At 38.7% G+C, this 23,247-nt stretch overlaps 1 protein-coding gene across 4 annotated transcripts in view; it reads right to left on the bottom strand.

Moving 5' to 3' along the window:
• CEMIP2 (cell migration inducing hyaluronidase 2) overlaps window positions 1-23,247 on the bottom strand; it is an 85,198-nt gene that overhangs the window by 16,320 nt on the left and 45,631 nt on the right. For all 4 annotated transcript variants that reach the window (XM_064361654.1, XM_021669262.2, XM_064361653.1 and 1 more), the window contains exons 12-19: window positions 21,861-21,949; window positions 17,440-17,571; window positions 16,014-16,049; window positions 14,443-14,598; window positions 11,741-11,918; window positions 8,945-9,160; window positions 4,717-4,925; window positions 772-954 (exon numbers count right to left, since the gene is read on the bottom strand). In XM_064361654.1, the coding sequence (XP_064217724.1) occupies window positions 772-954; window positions 4,717-4,925; window positions 8,945-9,160; window positions 11,741-11,918; window positions 14,443-14,598; window positions 16,014-16,049; window positions 17,440-17,571; window positions 21,861-21,949 (1,199 nt within the window). The remainder of the gene's footprint in view (window positions 1-771; window positions 955-4,716; window positions 4,926-8,944; window positions 9,161-11,740; window positions 11,919-14,442; window positions 14,599-16,013; window positions 16,050-17,439; window positions 17,572-21,860; window positions 21,950-23,247) is intronic.

Raw genomic sequence — 23,247 nt, 5'->3', positions numbered from 1 at the left:
CAGTGAATTATCTTTAGGGCTGAGAGCATTCGACTTTTCCTTCTCTAATGACTTGCTTTACATGCCCACATTCCTCAATGGACCGTGAGTTTGCAGAAGAAATGCGTCTTCTTTCCATTGGTATCTTTACAATGCATAGACAATGGCTTATAGGAGGAATGTCTGCATGAGGACAGAGGCTGAAGGAACATGCTACCTTCTGGAAGGGTACAGGAGATGGAGCCTACCATAGCCCACAGGCTGAGACTGTAACTGGGTAAAAGCAGTCAAAACCAACAGGACCCCAGGAGAAGAGGATTGGAATTAAAAAGTGGAAAGATGCAACCTAGGGAAAGTTGAAAGCAAATATTCCACAGTTATACAGTGATTTTTAAAAACTCAAGGTCAACTTGAAAGATAACCTTAAGTCAGGAAGAGAAAAATGAGTTTTCACTGAAATATGAACTATATCACATGTAAATAATCATATGAAGAACTATTATGGGAAAAAAATTATTGTAATTTCCAACTGGGCCTACTGGTTCTTCATTGACAAGGGATAATCTCTCTCTCTCAGTTGCCTTAATAGGTATACAGCAGACGTCTTCACTCGATCTCTACTGCCAACTATAATTACAAGTCCTTCTAGTTCCCCTCCAAACCTCTAATAGAGATGTGCAGAAATTACCCACATCAGCTGCTTTACTAAACGGCCATGATGCTGAAGAACTAGCGATTTCACCATTACAGAAAAATAGCAATAATTCTCATTCCCTGGTTTCACTGAATTACCCCGTGCTGGAGTCAAAATAGAATTTCCTCTCAGACTGCTTTCTCTGCAGTTCTTCCAGAGAATGCACAGGCTCATATTCCTCAATTTTGGACAATGAGCCATTCTGCCGCTGCAAATAGCCAAAGGTAACTTGAAAACTTGTGTTTGCTGGATAGCAAAGGCCAACTCGAATCCAGTCATTCCTTTAAAGGAGAAACATAAAAAAAATTAATTTACACTTGAGCCATCATCTTTTAAGTACTAGAGCGTATGCAAATACCTGTCCTTCATTCCCCCACTTCTTCCACTTCGTGCCTCTAACCATGGCTTTCCCCTTAAATTCCTTCTGTGTGTTGGGTCACTGACGGTAGAAGTTCTGAACCACGGCAGAGTAACAAATCGCCCACCTTTATCTGTTGCTCAGATTTCTCGTATCAATAGATTTACAGCAAAAATATGAGCCTTTAAAAATTCTGTTTTTGTTTTGTTGTTGTTGTTTTTGAGGTAAGAGTCTCGCTCTTTCACCCAGGCTGAAGTACAGTAGCACAGTCTCGGCTCACTGCAATTTCTGCCTCCCAGGTTCAAGCGATTCTCCTGCCTCAGCCTCTCAAGCAGCTGGGATTACAGACGCACACCACCATGCCAGGCTAATTTTTATAGTTTTAGTAGAAATGGAGTTTCACCATGTTGGCCAGTCTGGTCTCAAACTCCTGACCTCAAGTGATCCACTCACCTCAACCACCCAAAGTGCTGGGATTACAAGTGTGAGCCACCATGCCCAGCCCCCAAAATTCTTAGTTTTAACAGTATTTCAAAGAACATTAAAAAAAGTTGGATAAAACAGATACTCTAAAATGATAAGAAAATTAAGTAAGATTGGGTATGGGTATACCAAGATGGAAACACTAATGCACGGAGAGTGGAAGTATACACTGGCAAAAGCATTCTAAAGAATTTTTGTGTTTATAAATATATGTTTACCTTTTATACATGTACTAGGATGAGTTCCTAGTGGCAAAATAGCTGGATATAAAGGTATATGCCTTTTTAAAGCTTTTGATGCATATCACTAAATTGCCATAGGATTTTCTTAGTGTCCTTATATATAAAATTAATCCTTTTTAAAAACCATTAAAAACATTTTCCCCCTTTTATCATTTTCTCTCTTTTTTGAACTTTTTATTGTAGTAAATATACATAGCATAAAATTTACCATGTTAATCACTTTTAGCCATATGGTTCAGTGGCAGTAAGTATATTCTCAATGTTGTTCAATCACCATCACTATCTATTTTCAGGACTTTTTCATCATTCTAAAAAATTTTTAAACAATATGTAACAAGGCCTTAAAACTGTTCACATAGCCAGGCACAGTGGCTCATGCCTATAATCCTAGCACTTTGGGAGGCTGAGGTGGGTGGATTATTTGAGTGCATGGATTCGAGACCAGCCTGGGCAACATGGCTAAACGCTGTCTGTACAAAAAATACAAAAATTAGCTGGGTGTGGTGGCATATGCCTGTAGTCCCAGCTACTCGGGAGGCTTAGGTAGAAGGATCAATTTAACCCAGGAGGAAGAGGATGCAGTGAGCTAAGATTGCACTACCACACTCCAGCCTGGGAAACAGAGCAAGACGTTGTCTCCAAAACAAAACAAAACAAAACAAACAAAAAAGCCTAGATTTTAAAGTCAAAAAAATAATCCCACTAAAGATTAGAAAATGCAGAAAAAATATATGAGATGTTATATGGATTAATGTCTATAATAGCAAAATGGGGGGTGCAGGACAAATGACCTAAATGTTCATGGAACAAGGGGATAGTTAAAAAAAATTATGGCACATCCATATGCACAAAGCAACTGAGCTTAGAAAGAGGGGAGAAAACTATATATGTTTACAACGCCTTGCTTTGGTTAGGAGGACTAGAGATTATTTCCATTTTCTTTTATGTTTTTCTATATTTTCCTTATTTTATTTAATGAATAAGTACTGCTTTCATAACTTTTAAAGTGTTATTTTCAGAAGTGGCCATTATGACAAAATCTATGACTCCCCTATAATTATCTTAAATTGAGGGGAAAAAATTGTCCATCTCTTCCTTTTGCCTCTGACCATCATGTAATTTTTATAAACTTTTAGCTGATTGAAGAAGCATGACTGAATTTCATGACCATGTGGATTTTTGAAACTTCTAGGCTCAGCTGTTTTTTTTACTTTAAAATATTTTTAGTTGCTGAGTATTTGATGGAAAGGTATGCAAAGCGCTTTACAGAACACTGCATATCATTTGCGTGTCATACCTCACCTCCAATTCATAATTCTGCCCAATATAACTTAGCACTGTTAACCCTTCGACATCTCTCCATCCTCTCTGACAATCATTTGTTTCTTTCATTCACTTCTCTGCAACTCACTGATGATATCAGATTGGGCTTTCAGAAATCTCACTCTGGCCACAATGTGGACTAAGGATTGGAGGTGGGGAGACCGAGGTGGGGGTTGCTGCATGGAGCAAGGCAAGAGATGATGAGGGCTTGACTCAGCCACTAACACTGAGGGTAGAAAGAAGTGGACAGGTTTAGAAGACTTTAGGAGCTAGAACCAACAAAGCGTAGTTACTGATAAGATGGAGTGATGAGGGAGAAGGAAGAGACAGGAATAAGTACTGGCCTTTCGGTTTGGTTGACTATGTAGGCGGGCACAGGGCACAGCAGCAAGGATTAGAGGAAAACAGTAACAGCAACGGTAATGGTTCCGCTCAGAGCACATGCCAGAGGCCTAACAATTTCAGAGCAAGGGCATCTGCCACGATGTTCATTATCCTCGGAGGTGAGCTGCTTACAGCTAAAATCCTGTATCCTCTAGTCCTTCTCTGTTCATTTCAACTGGATGTTTTAAGAGTATTCTGACAAGTCAGGGCTTGATGATGAGTCAGGTGAACAAGCCATTTCAATTTTCCAGGTACATATCTCAGCAGTTTCATGGAGTTGCACGGGTTAATAGCCACATGTATCTAGATTAATAAGATACATGCGGTTTACCCCTCCCTTTCAAAATAGTCCCATCCCATCTTCCTAGTTTCACATTCTGTCACTTCCCCTGATACATCCTATGTCCCCATCACACTGAATCCATCATTTCCCCCAGGAGAACTGGCTCTTTCCCAACACCGTGCTTTTATTAATATAACAAGACTGATGGCTTCATCGGAATCATTCTTCGCTGCAGCCTGGCTCAACTCCCTTAGGCAGAATTATTTAATAGTTGCTCTATCATTTGTCCACTAAAAAACAGCTTTGGTTTATCTATTTACTTGAGTTTTTTCTACCTTTCTACTGTGAACTCCTAGAAGGCAAGCACTTCTCTCATTCATCTTTATGTCAGCTGACACACACTAAACACTTGAATAAATTAACTGTAAAAATTGCACCTGGGATTGCATGTGATATTAGAACAGACAACTGAGAAATCAGGAAGGGATAAAATAGTGCTTTCGGGCAGGGCTAGTAAACACCTGGTCTTCATGTCCCAACTCTTTCACTTCTTGCCCCAGCAGGTATTACTAATCCATCCCACCACTTTCTTCTGCCAAGTCTAAACTCAGCCTCAAAAATCTTTTTAATTTTTCAGGCAACCATCTGCTGGAACACCATATAAAACTACTTCCCATCCCAGCTACAGGGAATTAAAGCATTCAGCAGACTGTATTAAAACCTATTGTTGAATGGCTTTATGTGCATAATAACTTGACCACAGAGAAAAAGAAATGTTTTTGAAATGACAGGATTCCATTTGTATAATCTCTTAATTCCATCCACACAAAATATATAGCCTCCCCACAAGAGAAGCAAAGTACATAAAATTGGCTTTCTGCGCTTGCTGCAAAGGAGATATAAGTTATTCTTTTTCTCCACTAAATTACTACTCACCCGACTATTTGAAATAACAGTATTAGAAACATACTTGTTGAAGTTGACGAGGTATAGAAATGTAGTCCGTGGTGCTGGCCCATTCCAGTGGATGGTATATCCCTTCTCCAGCATGATGACAGGCTGGTACTGTGGAAAGGCAGCCTTCTGATTAATACCTCGGAGCACCATAGGGTGGGACGGATACTCATCTCGTGCAATGGTCATAGAAAGATTCTGCGTGCTCCATGTCTGTACATAGACCTTAAAAAAATAAGAAGTAAAGGGAAGAGGATGAAAATGTAAACAGCTAGACAGACATTTCCAGCACAAAGTCAAGTGTCTCGACTTTGAAAAGATTCTGTGATCTGTGCCAGACTAAGTGAGCAGCAGCCAACCACATCCTAAGCCACTTATACTGCAGCTAACTTAAACTAGAAATGGTAAAAACAGACCATGCGCTCTGCTAGCCAAGATCTTCATCATCGCTTCCACCACTACAGGCCAGCTTATTCATCAGAATACGAAACTTCTGCGGCTTATATAGCTTGTCAAAGAAATCTCTCAGTCTGAAGAACACATATACAGAAAAATTAGTAAACTCATGTGAAAACTGATATCCTCTAGTCAAATCTAAGACACTTTCCACTAAACCAAGAGATGAAAAATTTATATATCTTAGAGCTTTGGCTTTCAATTTTCCATGGCCTACATCAGCCCACAAAGCCATTTTTCACCCATTCAAAGAAAAAAAAAGGTTATAAAGTACTGTGCAACAACTGAAGAAACATATTAAACTGAGACAAATGTGAAAGTCCTGAATTTATTCCAGTGGCATTTGTGCTACTTGCTATGCCAAAACAAAACCATCCCCAAATGTATCCTATAAAGGAAAATTCTTAGAACTCTCCTAAAACAAATGAGTATCCGTAACCAAATTCTCCAGAATATTAAAGCAGCTGCAGAATACTGACATTTCATCTACGATACTTTTGAATTTTCCCTTTCATTTCTATGATCTTATCCATATTGACTCCTCAATTTTATGTCCTTTTAAACTACTTCAATTATTTAATACTCTACTGACACCACTTAAAGATTTAAAATAGAAAACATATTTTTAAGACTGATTGTCATCATTTAAATATATATTCAATATATTGTATTAATTTAAACATATTTATGTTTACCATGTTTAATTATACATATTTATGTATATGTATATTTATATGTACATTTATACATTTTTATATGTGTGTGTGTATATATGAGGATATACATACACTGCATATCTGCCCCTTGCCTTAGTAACCTTAATTCTCCCTATATCACCATCTTTCTTTCTGAGCACCTTTATCCCTCAGGTCATTAAAAAGCATATATTCGGCTGGGGGGCAGTGGCTCACATCTGTAATCTCAGCACTTTGGGAGGCCGAGGAGGGTGGATCATGAGGTCAAGAGTTTGAGACCAGCCTGACCAACATGGTGAAACCCCATCTCTACTAAAAATACAAAAATTAGCTGGGCGTGGTGGCACACTCCTGTAACCCCAGCTACTTGGGAGGCTGAGGCAGGAGAATCGCTTGAACCTGGGAGGCGGAGGCTGCAGTGAGCCAAGATCACACCATTGCACTCCAACCTAGGTGACAAAAGCAAAACTCCATCTCAAAAAAAAAAAAGCACATATGGCACTAAAAAGTATTTACAAATAGTTAAATAATGATCATTCTATCTCGAGATCCAATTGCTCCCATTTTTTGCCTACAATTGCATACTACATCATTTCTAAGTAACAGCAAATGGCTGCAGATCTGGGCTTCTGGCCCAAATTTCACAATCCCAGGAGTAAATTTCTGGCTTATGGTCCTACCATCCCCATTCCCCACTGGGAAGTGTGAGACGACTTCTTCATCTATAAATAAAAACAGAATTACTACTCTGATTTGTAACATAGATCAGGTTAATATTCTCAAATACATTTGATATTCAAAGGATTGAATGCTTTACTGAGTGAATGTTGAACAAATGAAAAATATGTCACATTGATAGTAGCAATGGTCATTTATAAAACAGCTACCACAACCATGTATTTTATAGATACATTTATGATCACTTAAAAAATATAAAGTTTTCATCCAAGTCATGGCACCAAAAAAATATATAAAGTTTTCATTAGTGTGTAAGTGCCACTTTAAGACAGACAGACAGATGTATGCACACATGCATGAATACTCATGACTGCCAAGAACTTTAGCCAAAACTGTAGGTACAAAAAGACAAAAAGCTTTTTATTTTTTATTTTTAATTCTACAACTTCTATAGTCCTAGGTATTGATGGGTAAACTTAATTTGAGGAAGGCAATTCTGATTTAGAATAAGATAAATGGAAAAAATAAATCACATTTTAAACCGTATTCCTTTCTTCGTTATTCTACTGTAGTTAATTCCCCATCCCTTCTAGGACTTAGGCAAGTATTACTTTTTAAAAATTGTTTTTATTTTTGAACATGGGAATGAGAAATCCCATAGCCACAAAGAAGCTAATACCCCCGCTAAAATAAACCAGAAACTCTCTCCTTCTTTATTCCTCTGAAGTCCTTTGTTGTGTCTAGAGACAAGGATCTAAACTTTTTTTAAGTTTTAAAATTTTTAAATCACTTTCTTTCATTGTCATAATTCAAAGTCAGAAGAGCAATGAAGAATTCTGATCTAAGAAGCTCCAACTATTGAAAGCTCAGGTGGTAGAAACTACATGAAATTCAGGGGGCTCAGAGAAGTGACAAGTGGGAGCCCACAAACACACCTTTGACCGGCAAAGTGAGCAGAGCTCAGGAGAGGGGAAGCAGCACAGCACTGATCCTCCCCAGGAAGAGCCCACACTACAAAAAGAATATCTAGCAGCAAATCAACGAAAGGGGCTTCTTTCCTGCCTTTAGGGCTATCAGAGCCCAATTCTAGGTGGAAAATCCCTTGCTCTTCCTCTAATTCTTGTCTCCATGTTCTGATCATCTATTTCCTTTATGCCTTTATCTCCTCTGAGAGTCCATTATTAAATCCTACCCTTTAATTGTCTAAAGCATGGAGCAGAGGGCGGGGGTGAGATCTGCTGCCTTCAAAATCCTGGGCAACTGGTACCTCCAATTCTGCAATCTCTCATCACCAAAATTTCACTATTAAAACCGCCTTTGCAACTTACAGCTCTTCTCCTTAAATAATACTAAGAGCAGCAGGCACTGAACTATGTGCCAGGCCATATGCTAAATGCTTTACATGTATGTAGGCACTCTATCTTCACAATAGCCTCATATGAGAGTAATTACTATTATCCCCATTGTGCACAGACATAGAGTAGTTAATTAACTTGTCCAATACATACTTTAGAAGATAACAAAGCCACAATTCAAACCCAAGCAGTCTAGCTCCAGGGTCTGTGCTCTTAACCATATATGGTACCTTGCAAATTAGTTCACCCTCTTATACTAGGCATCAAGTTAATACACATTAATGCTTAATGTCTTCAAAGAGGTGTTTCTCCATCTGTATCACCTTCTTCATATTTTCATAGACATTTTATCGTAATATAATTAGAAAATTTTCCTGGGATTCCTTTCTTGTCCACTCACTCCTAATCTCCACTCTGTCCCCGGAACATCTCACTTTTCATGTGACCTATTGATATTTTGTCTTAAAAGTCAGATTCTTTAATTAAGTAGAGATTAATAACCCCCAAAGCAAAGGATAAAAATCCCCCTTAGAGGGCACAGTTGTAGTATGGCAAGAAAACCTAAGAGTCAAGAAACATAAGTTCTTGCCCCAACTACGTTCTAAACATCTTTAAGCAAGGATAAATCAGCTCTCCTCTCTGGGGCTCACTTTTCCACTTCTTAAACAATTCTGGAGTTGGGGAGTTTTAAGAAAAATTCCAGGTGTCCATGACACCTAATGAATCAAAAGAAAGAAAGGAAAGAAGGGAAGGGGGAGAGGAGGGGAGGGCAGGGAGGGGAGGAAAGGGGGAAAGGAGGGAGGGGAGGGGAGGGAAGAGAAGGAGGAGGAAAGAGGGTAAAGAGGGGAAGGGGGGAGGGGAAACGGGAAAGGGAAGGGAAGGCGGTGGGAAGGGGAAGGGGAAGAAGAAGAGGAAGGAACTGGAAAGGGAAGGGAAGGGGAAAGAAAGCCTATACTTTGGAAAATGTCAATCACACTGAAAAGTTGAAGAGTCCTTCTCACAGAAACAGTGCTGGCAGGAGCTGGTAGGAACTTGGGCATTATACATTTGCTAAGCCCACCTGGGCATAGGTCCCGTTACAGATCACTGCATTCCACGTAGTAACATTTACACAGCTTGGATGGCGGATCAGGTAGTTGTCCATTCTTCCCACATAAGCATCCTTGTATCCTGTCACAGAGCCATCAATGTCGTGGAATATGGAGTTCTTATCACCATCCAGCTCACAATCTTCAAACCAGGGGCCAGGCTTTCCAAAAAAGACATTCAGAGAAACCTGACCACAGTGAAAAAGAAGGACGTCACAAAGTGAGGGCTCCTGCCATCTCCCCAGCAACAACCCAACTGCAGGTCCATTGTGATTGTTTTAAGGTTAGAGCAGTTCTGTCACTGCTATGAGCAGTTACAGTTCATAGCTGTCAGCTATGGCACTCAAGTCAACCTGAGTTTCATACTCAATTAACGACATGCTGGGTTTTGGGGGAATTTCCCAAAACCTTACGGTGTTTAATGGGCAAATGTTATACTTCATCGTTATTTGTACTTCTTTTCGCACTTAAAAATTGTCACTTATTCTCCAGACAAAACTCATTTGTGTTGAGAGAAAAAGAGTTGTGCGAAAGGGGACTATTCAGTCACATCCATTTGTCAAAAATTATAAACTGTACGTGTAAGATCTGTGCATTTCCCTACGTGTAAATTATACCTCAAAGAAATAAAAGTCTTTGATAAGTTATCTTCAGAGCTAATTAATGAGTTTATCTCCAAATGCCTTAGTTACTGGTTCATGTGACTCCCCCTACCAAAAAAATAAACAGGTAAGTACAAGTCAAAACAGAAACACAATTTAAGTGTTGGCTTAGTATAGCTGAGTTACTGATAAACACTAGAATCTGCTAAAAAGCCTGTATTACTATGTCACTCCTCAATACAGATCAAACTCAGCTCAATAGTTTTCACACCCAGTGGAGTTTATTTAAAGCCTTTATCAAACACATAATGCACAGCTGCAAAATGGGCTACAGGTGATGATACATTTTACAGTCTTTAGCCGCTTCTTATTAGCAGTAAATTATTTGATACTAACGCTGTTCAACACAGATACAACTCTTAAATGCTTTTGTGCACTTTTTTCCCTGGGGTGTTTTTAAATCAACAGAACATCTAAGTGATAAGCAAGTGAATGGAAAACTGTCATGTCTGGGACAAGTAGCTGCAAGTTCTTGGTTCCACACTTTTTCTCTGTTCTCATGTTGTCAAATCTGAGAAAAGTTTAGAGCACATTTTCCACACTTTTAAGTAAAGCAAATTTTGTGAATTGCTCCCTTTATAAGCTTTAGAGCATCCCCACCATAGAAAGCTCCAGACTGGATGAACTGATGGACTTAGTATGGATTGTCTTATGCTGTAATAACTTTAGGACAACAAGTGCAGTATCTAACAAACTGCTTTTCAGTATGCCTATGCCAGTGATCACTAAACTGGATACATGGAGAACTACGGGGAGGTCCACGTGGGCAGTAAGAAAACAAGTCTCCATGTTGGACAGGTGATCCAAGACTCGCCCTGCTGATTTATGTGGGCGCCATCTACCAGCCTACTCCTGCCCCTCTCCTGGAGTCATATGGCCTAAAAAATAATCAGCCAACCACGCTGGCACTCCAATTTGTACCTGTGCCTCCGATCTATGCCTGAGCTATCGTAGAAACCAGACATAGACTCTGGTAAACCTATCAGGCTCTATTTTAAATTGAGTAACTATAAAGTTTGTGGGTGGATATGAATGAGAGAGTGATGACTTTTTTCCAGGTGTGACTACCGGTGGGAACAGGGAGCTAGATGTCCTGAGACTCCTCTGTCTTGTGCCATTGCCATCATGGAACTGACAAGATGAAGAAAGCTTGGGGGCATGGAATCAGATCGTCCTGTGTGTTACGGGTACAGCTGATACTGGTGACATTACCAAGAAAATGATTCCTGTGGGCTACTGTATCGTAAATGGTAATTTTTACAGTCTATCTGCAATCTTCACAAAAACCTTCTAACAGTTTACACCAGAAATAACCTAATTTCAGCCAGGTACAGTGGCTCACACCTATATTCTCAACACTTTGGGAGGCCACATTGAGAAGATCATTTGAGGCCAGGAGTTAAAGACCAGCCCAGCCTAATAAGGCCTTTTCTCTATTAAAAAAAAAAATTAAGTAGCCAGATGTGATGGCATATGCTTATAGACCCAGCTACTTAGGGAGCTGAGGTGGGAGGATGGCTTGAGCCCAGGAGGTTGAGGCTGCAATGAACCATGATTGCACCACTGTTCACATCACTGCACTGCAGCCTGGGTGACAGAGCAAGACCCTGCCTCAAAGGAAAGAAAAAAAAACAAAAAAAGAAATAATCCAATTTGTATCATACTGCCACAGTATTCCTCTTTATTCCCAACCTCTTATCCTCTAGTCCCCCAGAAGGACAGTCCTCAGACAAGTAAAATAGCAGGAAGGACCCAAATCTCTTAGTGGAAATGGGCTACCCAACCAGCGTTATTTCACTGAATTTTCCATAATCGTATGTCCTCCTGTTGCTATGAAACTCTACAACGCCTGTATCATCACTTGAAGGCATATTCCCTACCAAGGTATGACTTGAATGTCAAAAATACCCCAAGTCACACAGGACTTCCGTTCTCACCTTGAACTCAATGGGAGAGAGTGCATGGGATCAGGAGCTGCCTCTGTGTGTATTTCTCCTCCCGCTCATACAGACCCAGGGCAGATCCTTTGCGTTTTTGTCTTTGGGCATGTGCTGTCCCTCCCTCTCTCACCATAGTCATTACATAGGAACTACAGAGCATACTTACGTGTGGGCCAAACTTCACGCGGGAGATGTTATTCCTGGGGGTTATCTGCCAGGAATTCTTCATGAGGAAGCCAACCGCACTGCTGTACCTATCTGGAGTTGCCACGTAGTTTTTGAAAGTGCTCCTGGTGAGATGAATGGGCCCATCATAAATCTGAAAGCCTCTAATTGGGAATGTCCTGTGGAAATACAAGATTTTGTTTAATGCATATGGGCTGTCCCCTTAGCAGCACTTCACTTACTGGTTTTATGAGTACTGCTAAAGATCCTGTATGCACTAGGATACAGTGGGAACCAAGACAAGATCCCTGATTGAATGAAACATACACTGTAGTGGGAAAGACAAACAGAAAAACAAAGGATCATTTCAGAAAATAAGTGCTATAGAGACATAAGACACCACATTATAATAGATCTATTTTAGAGAATGAAGAGGTTACTTTGTCTTCCTTGACTCAGCTCAGTTAAGATCTTTTGTACTTCAGTCTTTGTTCCCAAATTTCCAGCCATGAGAACAAAAGACATGACTGTGCTTAGGCAGAGAACTGCCTCTCAAGACACTAAATGACAGTACGAAGGTGAAATGATCCACTTAAAAGTGTGAAAGCATGAGCCCTCAAGGCTTACCATGTCAACAGTGTTAACTAGACCTAATAATTTCGTTTTATTCATTTTCCCCCTTTCTGTTCAAACACAAACTCCTTAGCCTACTAATCATAAATCAATAACCATAATTAATGTGTAGAACTGGTAATATTCTGAATTCCTTAAGTTCCTCTCCCATTACTTCTTTAATTGCATGGCAGAGGCTCTCTATAGCAACTAATTATTCTACAACTAGGCAGTGTTGTAGCCTATAGCAAAAGCATATATGCTAGCAAGAAAACCAAATAGTCTAGTTAAAAGCTACACATCATTTCTAGGCATACATCTCAACAAGGTTCTCCCCTGTAGAAAACGTTGTGATATATTTTGGCTCTGTGTCCTCACCCAAACTTATCCTTGTAGCTCCCATAATTCCCACGTGTGTTGGGAGGGACCGCTCTTCTCATGATAGTGAATGGGTCTCACGAGATCTGACGGTTTTAAAAACGGGAGTTTTAAAACAAGCACAAGCTTATTCTTTTTGCCTGCTACCATCCACGTAAGAGGTGACTTGCTCTTGTTGCCTTCTGCCATGATTGTGAGGCCTCCCCAGTCATGTGGAACTGTTAGTCCAATAAACTCTTTCTTTTGTAAATTGCCAGGTCTCAGCCATGTCTTTATCAGCACTGTGAAAATGGACTAATATAGGTTGTAAAGATATAATAAGATTAAAGCTGGCTCCATTAATCAATGAGAAATTTTAGTTTTGGAAAATCTTCCTTACCAAAGCAGCAAAAAGCATTTTGAAATAAAACTGGAGGTCATTATCAAATACAGAGTGGAAGTGATTTGGTCCCATCACACTGCAGTCCACATGCCAACCAATACAGCTTTTTTTTTCAATCTACACATTAGGAGAAACAGCAAGAGCCTAATTGTGAAGAGAACAGCACTGAAGACAACCTAACTGGGTTTGAATCCCGCCTCTTCCACCTTTAGTAACATACTCATTTGTAAAACAGGATGTTGGCAGTACCTATCGCATTGAGCTTGGTGAGGAATAAGTGAATATATTTACAACAGGGCCTGACATATCATAAGCATTTAATACATGTTAGCTATCTTAAAAATCCATGAAGTTCTTTTCCCAGTGGCTTCTGTGGGCTAACAGGAGTTCCACACAGAGTGTAGCACATAGCAGTGCTCGATATTCCACAATGATGAGCACGAGGGGTGAGAAGCCAAGCACAGGTAACCTTGTTCCAGAAAACAGTACAGCTCTTCCTCGAGGCCTTGGCTCTGCACCACCACTCCCCAAAGCTAGCAGTCTGTCTGCCCATTCCTCTGCCTTGTGCTAGCCCAACATCCAGAGAGAGCATTGCTCTAGGGGAGTTGATTCTTGAAGAATTATGACATGGGCTCAGATGTAAGGCCTAACAACACTGTTTAATATTTTTCTACCTGGTTTTCTCACAAGTGAAACGAGAAGCCCAAACAGTGCCTCAGAACTGAGATATGAATTAGTAGTTTCCTTAAAGCTCTGAAGAAGTGCTAAGTACAATTTTAATGACTCTGTGACTATGATGACAGAACACATGCCAAGAGCCTACCCTGTTCCCTTCAACATCTAAACCACTGTTAATTATACAGCCGTGGTTGGGTTTTGAGTTAACTTTGGCATCAATCAACTCTCATTTCCCAGGACTCTTTTCAGTAGGTAATTTCCTTTTTCCAGTAGCTAATTCTGAAAACCAACAACACACACTGAGGAAAACCTGACCTAATGTCATAGTTTAGGGTTTGGCAACTTTCTATGGCTCAAGAAGGAAGGAAAAAACAGTTTATATAAGGTCTTATATAAGGAATGAGAAACAAGACAGGTTTCTTTGTTATAAAATTGATAATTAAATCTATGAAATGTTTAATAACTAAAGCTCCAAAATTTCAGGACAATAATACACATAATAATCATAATAGCAGCAGTAGAAATAAATAATAAAATAGGAAAAGAGTCACGGTAGGAACCAATCCATCCAGGATTATTACAGAAACTTTCCTGAGGGTTAGGTTTTCCTTTATTGCTTAAATTTAACACTCTACAACTAAATCAATGCTTACCTGTTCCTGGGTAATGTCCGAGGCTTCTGGTCTATTCCTCCAGTGCCTACATACTTGTTCTGACCACCGTGGAAGCCATAATTCCTGCTCTCCCCAACAAAGAGAGATTCAGATACCTCTTGGCTAGAACCTTCATCACTTGGAAAGCTTCCATCACTGTTAAAATGAGAACAATCAATAGCTACACTTCTCTAGGAAATTTAAATTTATGCCCAAATGTAGGCATGCTATAACTAAAAGGCTAAAAGTTTTAAAAGAAGTCAACAGCTTTTTCTAATACATATTTACATATCTTCAGAAACTGTTTTTTTTTTTTTTTTTTTTTTGAGACAGGGTCTTGCTCTGTCACCCAGGCTGGAGTACAGTAACAAGAACCTGGCTCACTGCTGCCTTGACCTGCTGTGTTCAAACAATCCTCGTGCCTCAGCCTTCCAAGTAGCTGAGACCACAAATGTGCGCCACCATGCCCAGCTAATTTTTTTTAATTTTTGTAGAGATGGGGTCTTGCTATGTGGCCCATGCTGAACTCTTGGCCTCAAGTGATCCTCCTGCCTTAGCCTCCCAAAATGCTGGGATTATAGGCATGAGCCATCACACCCAGGCTCGAAATTGCTTTTAAACTATAAAAATACTTATACCATATTTAAGAGACAGGGTCTTAAAAATTTATATATATTTTAAGAGACAGGGTATCTTAAAAAAAAAATATATATATATATATATATATACATGTAATTCTGTCACCCAGGTTGGAGCGCAGCAACTTTGAACTCTTGTGCTCAAGGGCTACTCCTGCTTCAGCCTCCAGAGTAGCTAAGATTACAGGCATGCCACCACACCTGGTTAAGGTTAATTTTTAAATTTTTTTGTAAAGACAGGGTCTTGCTATATTGCTCAGGGTGGTCTCAAACTCCTGGCTTCAAGTGATCCTCCTTGGCCTCCCAAACTGCTTACAGGTATGAGCCAGCACACACAGCCTTCATATGAATTAATACACGATTTGCAAATTATATATTAACAAATGAACTTTAATTCAGCAGCAATGACTGATTGCTCTAGTCTCAAGCAACAACATTGCAAATGAGAACAAACTTGCCCTGAATATAAGAATTAAATAATGAGCATGTTTAACATGACAACTAGAATGATTATTATCTGAAGAAAAATATACATAGAACAAAAAGTTTACTTCTTAAAGACTGCTGCTAAATTTAGAGCAGCTTCTAAGAAAGAAAATATTAGTTTTTAAATTTTCTCCCTACTTTTACTCCCTTCCTCTTTGTTCCTCTACTTTTTGAGAACTTTAGTCAAATCAAAAGTATTTTCTTCTAAGCAAAAATTATCCTGTGAAATTCCAGCTCTATTAACCTAGTACTTTAGTATGAATTCAATTAATCAAGAAAAAAATGTATTTTTGGCCCCCTAGTGGTATTAGGAAGAGGGTGCTAATTTTTTTTAATGTTAACAAATGATAAAACATTCCCTGTGTACGATCAGGAAAAAAAAAATTAAGGGTTATTTAACTTAAATCTTTAAAATAATCAAGTAAGTATTTTTAAGCATTTACAAACCTGGCAAAGGTCAGTCCTATTCCATTATCTGCAAATCTGTAAAAGAAAAGAGAATGAAGAACATTTTAATTCACTATAATATGTAAAAAGAGGTAATTCTCTCAATATTTAAGGATCATGAAATCCAGGAGGTCCCAATATTTACTCTATACACGACCATACAAAAATTTGATTTCACAATAACCAGGAGCACAGCAACTGTAGCAAGGGCACCTGACTCAAATCCTGGCTTTGCGAACTATTAGCTGTGTGACTCTGGGCAAGCTACTTAACCTCTCTCAATTTTCCCATCTATAAGTTGAAATGAAAATATAATCTTCCTCATAGGATTCTTGAGAGTATTAAACATTCTAGTGCTGGCGGAGCATGATGGCTCATGCCTGTAATCCTAACACTTTTGGAGGCTGAGGCAGGAGAGTTGCTTGAGCCCAGGAAGTCAAGACCAGCCTGGGCAACATAGGGACAACCTGTCTCCACAAAAAATTTAAAAGTTAGCAGGGCATTATGGCACATGCTTGTGGTCTCAGCTACTCGGGAGGCTGAGGTGGGAGGACTGCTTGAGCCCAGAAAGTTGAGGCTACAGTGAGCTGTGATTACACCACTGCACTCTAGCCTGGGTAACAGAGCAAGACCCTGACTCAAAAAATTATAATTTCTAATGTTTCAAACAGTACCTGGCAAACAGTAAGCAGTGTATCAAATTATTAGCTATAATTATTATTTTTATAACTGTGTTTTAAAAACAATTAGGCTGTGGTATATGATGTTGAAGCCATTTCTACAGATTTAACACAGTATCAGTTTTTTGGATGAAAGAAGTCAGAAATGACGTGAAATGCCAAGAAGCTAATTTCAGTGCCAGAAAACACACACACACACACACACATTTTTCTAGACTGTCGAACATTAACTCTTAGCTCAACATACATGAGACCACTCCTAAAATTATACAAATGGGAAAAAAAGTGAGATACTTACTGCCTCAAGTCATGTTAAGACATAAGTCAACAGACTTACTAAGGTGGAATTATAAAGCTTTTATTTTGAATGGCAATAGAAAACCATCGAACAAATAAGGAGTTTTCAAGAGGAAGGGAAAAGATCCAGGTAGTTTCAAAATCTTTATTTAGCTCTCTAACATAGACCATGCTTGTTACACAAAGTTAAATTCCCAGTTTCTGTTCAATTTCATCAAAAGCTCTCATGCCACTGGACAAGTTCTGTTCCAATAAAAGCACCAGAATGAGACGATTTCAAACATGTGCAGCCTTTCAACTCGAGCATACTTCCTCAGAGCTTGTCCTGTCTATTAATAATAGTATAATTCCAATAATCATCACTGTGCTTTCATGCTACTGGCTTTAAAAAAAAGCTGAAAAATAATACATCAGTGTCATCAGATAATAACTTCGTAGAGAATACCCACGCTGAATTCTGAACGATAATATCTCCTCCTCTGACCCAAGCTCCATTATCATTATTTTTAAAAGCAATGAGCCTGTCAATTAGAGCAGCAACACGTGGTTTTTCAGGGTCCGCATCCTGATGAGGTCGAAATCTAGGAGTTAAAAAAAGGATTTTTTTAAATGTAATATAAAAGCCGTAGGAATTAGCTAGTTATAAGTTTAAGTGTCAAGAAGCAGAATTTAAATTTGACCAAAACAAATGAAAACTTCTTAAGATACAACTTACTTACATTTTAAAGATTCAAAGACGAAATTACATTTTTTTACACACAAGTCTCCAAAGAACCAACTGCATTTACATTTTCTTAGTTCTTTTTTGAAAAATCAATTAAAGTGAACACCGCAGAATATTACTGCATAAAAATCATTTCCAAAGAAACCCCAGAGCATGAAGTCTGGCATGTCTTTACAAATGCTTAAGGTACATGTTACTAATATAAACTTATTTAATAAAATAATAATATATTTCAACATACATATATGTGAAAGAGAGTATAATTTGAATTGTATGCTGGTTACATGTTTAGATATAGACAAAACTGGGTTCAATATCATTAAAATGCCTAAATTTAAAATAGACTTTATTTATTTATTTATTTATTTATTTATTTATTTATTGAGACGGAGTCTTGCTCTGTCGCCCAGGCTGGAGTGCAGTGGCGCGATCTCGACTCACTGCAGCCTTCACTTCCTGGGCTCAAGCATTTCTCCTGCCTCAGCCTGCTGAGTAGCTGGGACTACAGGCACATGCCACCACGCCCAGCTAATTTTTGCAGTTTTAGTAGAGATGGGGTTTCCCCACGTTGGGCAGGCTGGTCTTGAACTCCTGACCTCAGGTGATCCACCCGCCTCAGCCTCCCAAAGTGCTGGTATTACAGGTGTGAGCCACCACACCTGGCCAGACTGTATTTAATTAACACATTTATTATAAAGACGGAACTTCAACCTTTTCTCTTTCTTCTCTCTAAAACAGTTACAAAGACCTTAGTGAAAAGGTCAAAAAATTTGGTGTCAAAAACCGTCTACTATAACAACTCAAATACTCAAATGGCCTCATAATGCTCAAATACTCAAATACATGATACTCAAATACTAAAATGGCCCCATAAGGTCACCTACTTTTTACAAAAATCATTTCTATCTTAATCTTAGAAAGCTGACGGAAGAAAAAAAAATCACGGCTTTTCAAAACCCAATTCAGCAGGGAGAGATTTCAACCAGTGAGGAATATCATTTGCCTAATGCTAATACCACAGCTGTTGGCACACAATACGTGCTCACTAAATGTATCTGATGGCAGAAGCAGCTATGGAGAGAATAGCAAGTGCTAACGTCCTTAGGCATGACTGAACTTAGCATGTGCAGGAACAAGGAAGTTTGCTGGAGAGAAACAAGCAAGGGAGACAGAATACAGAGGTGGGCAAGGGCTAGGTAAAAATGTGGGTCTCCATTGGAAATGCAAAGGGAAGTCAATGGGAGCATGGAATCAAGGAAGTAATGTGATCAAATTTCTTTTTTGTTCTTTTTTTGAGACAGAGTCTTGCTCTGTTGCCAGGGTGGAGTGCAGTGGCGTGATCTCAGCTCACCGCAACCTCTGACTCCCTGGTTCAAGTGATTCTCCTCCCTCAGCCTCCTGAGTAGCTGGGAATAGAGGAACACGTCACCACCCCCAGTTAACTTTTGTATTTTTAGTAGAGACAGTGTTCTGCCATGTTGGCCAGGATGGTCTCGATCTCCTGACCTCGTGATCTGCCGGCCTCGGCCTCCCAAAGTGCTGGGATTACAGGCGTGAGCCACTGAGTGCAGTCTCTTTTTGGCTCTTTTAAGAGATCAGTGACTGCTATTTGGAGAAGGGATTATAGAGAATGGACTCTAAGGAGACTAGTCAGAATGCTCTTTATGTGTTTCAGAGACATACATGTGTTGTGTAAACTGGGGCAGAGACAAAGAGTGTCATATCCAGCTTTAGATTATGTGACCCAAGTCCCCTTACCCTAACTAGCTCTGACTTAAAAGGTAAACAGTCTGACTCTAAGCCAACATCTACTCTCTGGCATTGCAGTTTCTGCCAAACAGCTTTGCAGTCATTACATAATACTAAGCAGATGGAAGAGTTCTGGAAAGAAAACACATTGTTCTAAAAGAAAGAAAAAAAAAGAAAAAAAAAAGTACTATAAAGCAGCATCTGATTCTCTGCTGTAACCATCTCAACTTTTCTGAACTTCCTATCAATATAAATCAATCACAACACCCCCACAGCACGCAGGCATGTACAGGAAGAAAAAAATAATCAGTAACTGACCGCTTGCTTTGATATCCTTTATTTTCTCCTTCCTTCCTACTTGGCATATAGAAAAGAGTTAATTTTCCCAATTTTCTTTTTCTCATCAATGAGTTTTCAGCACACTTCTCAACCCTCTCTTAATTGTCCTCTGCTTTAAATGTACTAGTTGGTTCTAATGCCCTTTCACTTTTTAGATGAATTTCCTAATTTCAAACCAAGAGCTTTCTTGAGTTACAATTTTCCATCTTGGGATTCCTGAATTTTCATGTCTTGAAGACACAGGGAAAGGCTTATCTGATTAACTGTTGACTCAACTTCCTCTTTGATGAACAAACTAAATATCTTTTGGATTCTCTAAGCCTGGTGTTTAATAGATGAGCTGGTTTATTACTCATTTATGCTAGTTTTATCATCTTTGCCATGTCTAAATTGCATGACTATACATGAGCATATTCTAAACATTAGTTCAGTATATGCACAAGCTCGTTACTGTTCTGCTATGATTAATTCTTTTCAATAACAACTTCCAAATGGAGTCCAATTCCTTGTCAACATGTATTTATAAACTAGTAAGAGAAATAAAAAATGGAGAGAAGAAAGATTACCATTTTCATAATATCACATACATACACCTCGTAAGGAACTAAAGCCACTATGAGTAAATTATTTTATTGTCAAGTCTAATTAAAACATCAATGAACTCAAATATATTTATTCCTCTACACAAATACACATACACACATACATATATACACATACATGTTATCCTTATACATAAATATATATACACAGATAAATAATTTTTTAAGGCCAGGAAGAGAACTTACTGTGTTTAGGGATTTTTCTGGCAATGCTAAGCAAAAAACACACTACTTTCTACCAATTATAATAAATTATATTAGTTCTGTCCATTATAATAAACTCTTTAAAACTAAAAAAGCAGCAATAACCTTCTAGATAGAATTATTTGCCAGCTAATATTCTCTTCTTAGTTCATAATTTGTTGTCATCTATACACTCTTTTTTCTTCTTATGTTTATCTCCTCTATTTTTTCTCTTCATTTGTTGATCAGCTTTTAGGTGTCCAGTACTTTAAAACACCCACAGTTTCTGGGTTTCTCAAACCTATCTGATTATTGCATTACAATATGTCAGGCTCAACTTGATGTTTGAGGAATCCTGATGAGTAATAAACCAACCAGATTTTCCCCAGTTTTCTTCTGATCTCGTGTCTTATTAAAGCATCGCAAGAATCTGCCTCACCCTGAAGTCAGGCTCACCAACCTATGGTGTGCTTCCTACTTTACTCTCTGAAGAACAATCAGGCTTGGTATTCCTTTCCTAAGTGTCTATCAACAAAGCCTAGTAAGTCTAACACCCTATCAACTCCATAAACTGGGCAATCAACTTGAAGTATGGAAAATAATAATATGTACACAGTTCCTACTGAATATGACTTTAAGTCGCCATCTTTTCCAGAAAAATTTTCATCTGAGACATTTTATTTATTTTAGCTCACATGTAGCACGAACTCTGCTGAAATGTTGATCCATATCTAATGCATTCTGTGATTACAAAAGGAAGTAACCTAGAGCCTGGCTGTGATGTAAACATGAGGCTCCAAAGGACTGAACCGGAAGCAGCTTGCTCATCAAACTTGGGATCTTTCCTTTTGAAATATTAAACGTAGTGTTCATTTTGACCACGAAGAATAAATTCTATATGGTTTGGTTTTTCAAAGATTAGACTAAACATCTTAGATTAACTTATTTTTCAATGAATCATACTCCACACCAAATTTGGAAACTTTCTCAACACATCTCCCCTTTTTCTTTCTCTTTCTGTAACTCTCTCTAGCATCTATTTATAGCAATGAAAAAGGAGAAAAACATCAACCTCTTTGGTATTTCTATAAGATAAAAGCCCAGTCACAGGACCTGGAACAACACAATAAATTTTTTTCAAAAAATCCTTTTATGAACTTTTAAAACTTGATTTTAAATGTGTTACCAGAGAAAGAGCACAAATGAGCTCCAGTTGGAAAGTTTTGCTTTGGCAAGGTACAGCTTGAGCGTGACTTAAAAGAGCCAGCTTTACCTTGCACTATTGTCCAAACAGAGGTATTCTCTTGGGTCAGCAGCACTAGAGTTGGTTGTTTTGACACCTTTGTCAATAAATAAGCCAGCCTGAAAAATATAAACAATCGACTGGAATGAATACGAATCCCAAATTACAACAACATATACAATGACTCATGAAAACAGATTTAGCTTATCACTTCTACCAAAAAAAGTGGGGCAACGTATAAAGAGCAAAGGTATATTAACGGCCAGGCGTGGTGGCTCATGTCTGTAATCCCAGCACTTTGGGAGGCTGAGGTGGGTGGATCACCTGAGGTCAGAAGTTCAAGACCAGCCTGGCCATCAGGGTGAAACCTCATCTTTAAAAAAAAAAAAAAAAAAAAAGACAGCTACTTTCCCACATATTTTAAATAATTTTACTCATTAGTCATTCAACAAATACTTACTGTTAGGTACCAAGTATTACACATTAGTTAACAAGAAAAATATGGTCCTTGTTGTTGCTAACACAAACACTAGCAATTAAATAAATAATTACAATCCAACACGATAAGCATATGATAAAGGAAGTAGATGAGGCTTGGGCAGAGAGAGAAAGGCATTTGGAGGAGGCCTTTTTTTGTGGGTGGAGTTGAAAGGATTCAGGGAATGTCTCCTAAAAGAAGTGACATCTTAAAGCTGAAATCGGAAGGATGGAGAGAAATTAATCCTGCAAAAGAATTGAGTGGTGGCACAGAGGACGGGGTGGGAGGAAGGAGCTGAAGAACCGGAGAAAAGAACTCAAGGGAATAGTTTGTACAAAAGTCTGGAGATGACAGAGAAGATGGAACAGCCAAGAAGAAAAAAAAAACCTTGACAGACAAAAACGTAAGAAGGAAGGAAATACAAGGGAGGGGGTAAAGAGGAGCGAACATCGATCACATGGAATTGATGAGCTCCAGAAGTCAGAACAATGGGAATTTAATAAACACATCATAATCAACTACGAGTTAAAGAAAAAACACTGTAGCTAAAAAAAAAAAGGAGGTAAATAAGGTAGGAGATGATTTCAGTCATCCAGAAGAGAAATAAAGATGATCTAGACTTGTGGCCATCCTAATGGTGGAAAATAGATAAAGCGAGAGTTATTTACAAGGTAGAACTGATATCATTTTGTAATTGATAAAAGTCTGGGGGTGAGGGAAAGAAAGGAATAAAAGCTCATATATTTCTGGTTTGGGCACAAGCCAACTAGTAGTTTCATTCACTGAAACAGACATACAGGAATAGGTCTGGACCTAAAAATAAGAATTTTAGTTTGAAACATGCTTTATTTATGTCCATAAGACATTCAAAGGGTACTCAGTAGGCAGTAGGGTAAGCATGACCAATCTGGACTAGTACAGATTCGGGACGCATCAGCA

Source organism: Aotus nancymaae, unplaced genomic scaffold (assembly GCF_030222135.1).
Source record: "Aotus nancymaae isolate 86718 unplaced genomic scaffold, 86718_ANA_hifiasm-v0.15.2.pri h1tg000041l, whole genome shotgun sequence".
Taxonomy (NCBI): domain Eukaryota; kingdom Metazoa; phylum Chordata; class Mammalia; order Primates; family Aotidae; genus Aotus; species Aotus nancymaae.
This window is presented reverse-complemented; position numbering and strand designations above follow the sequence as displayed.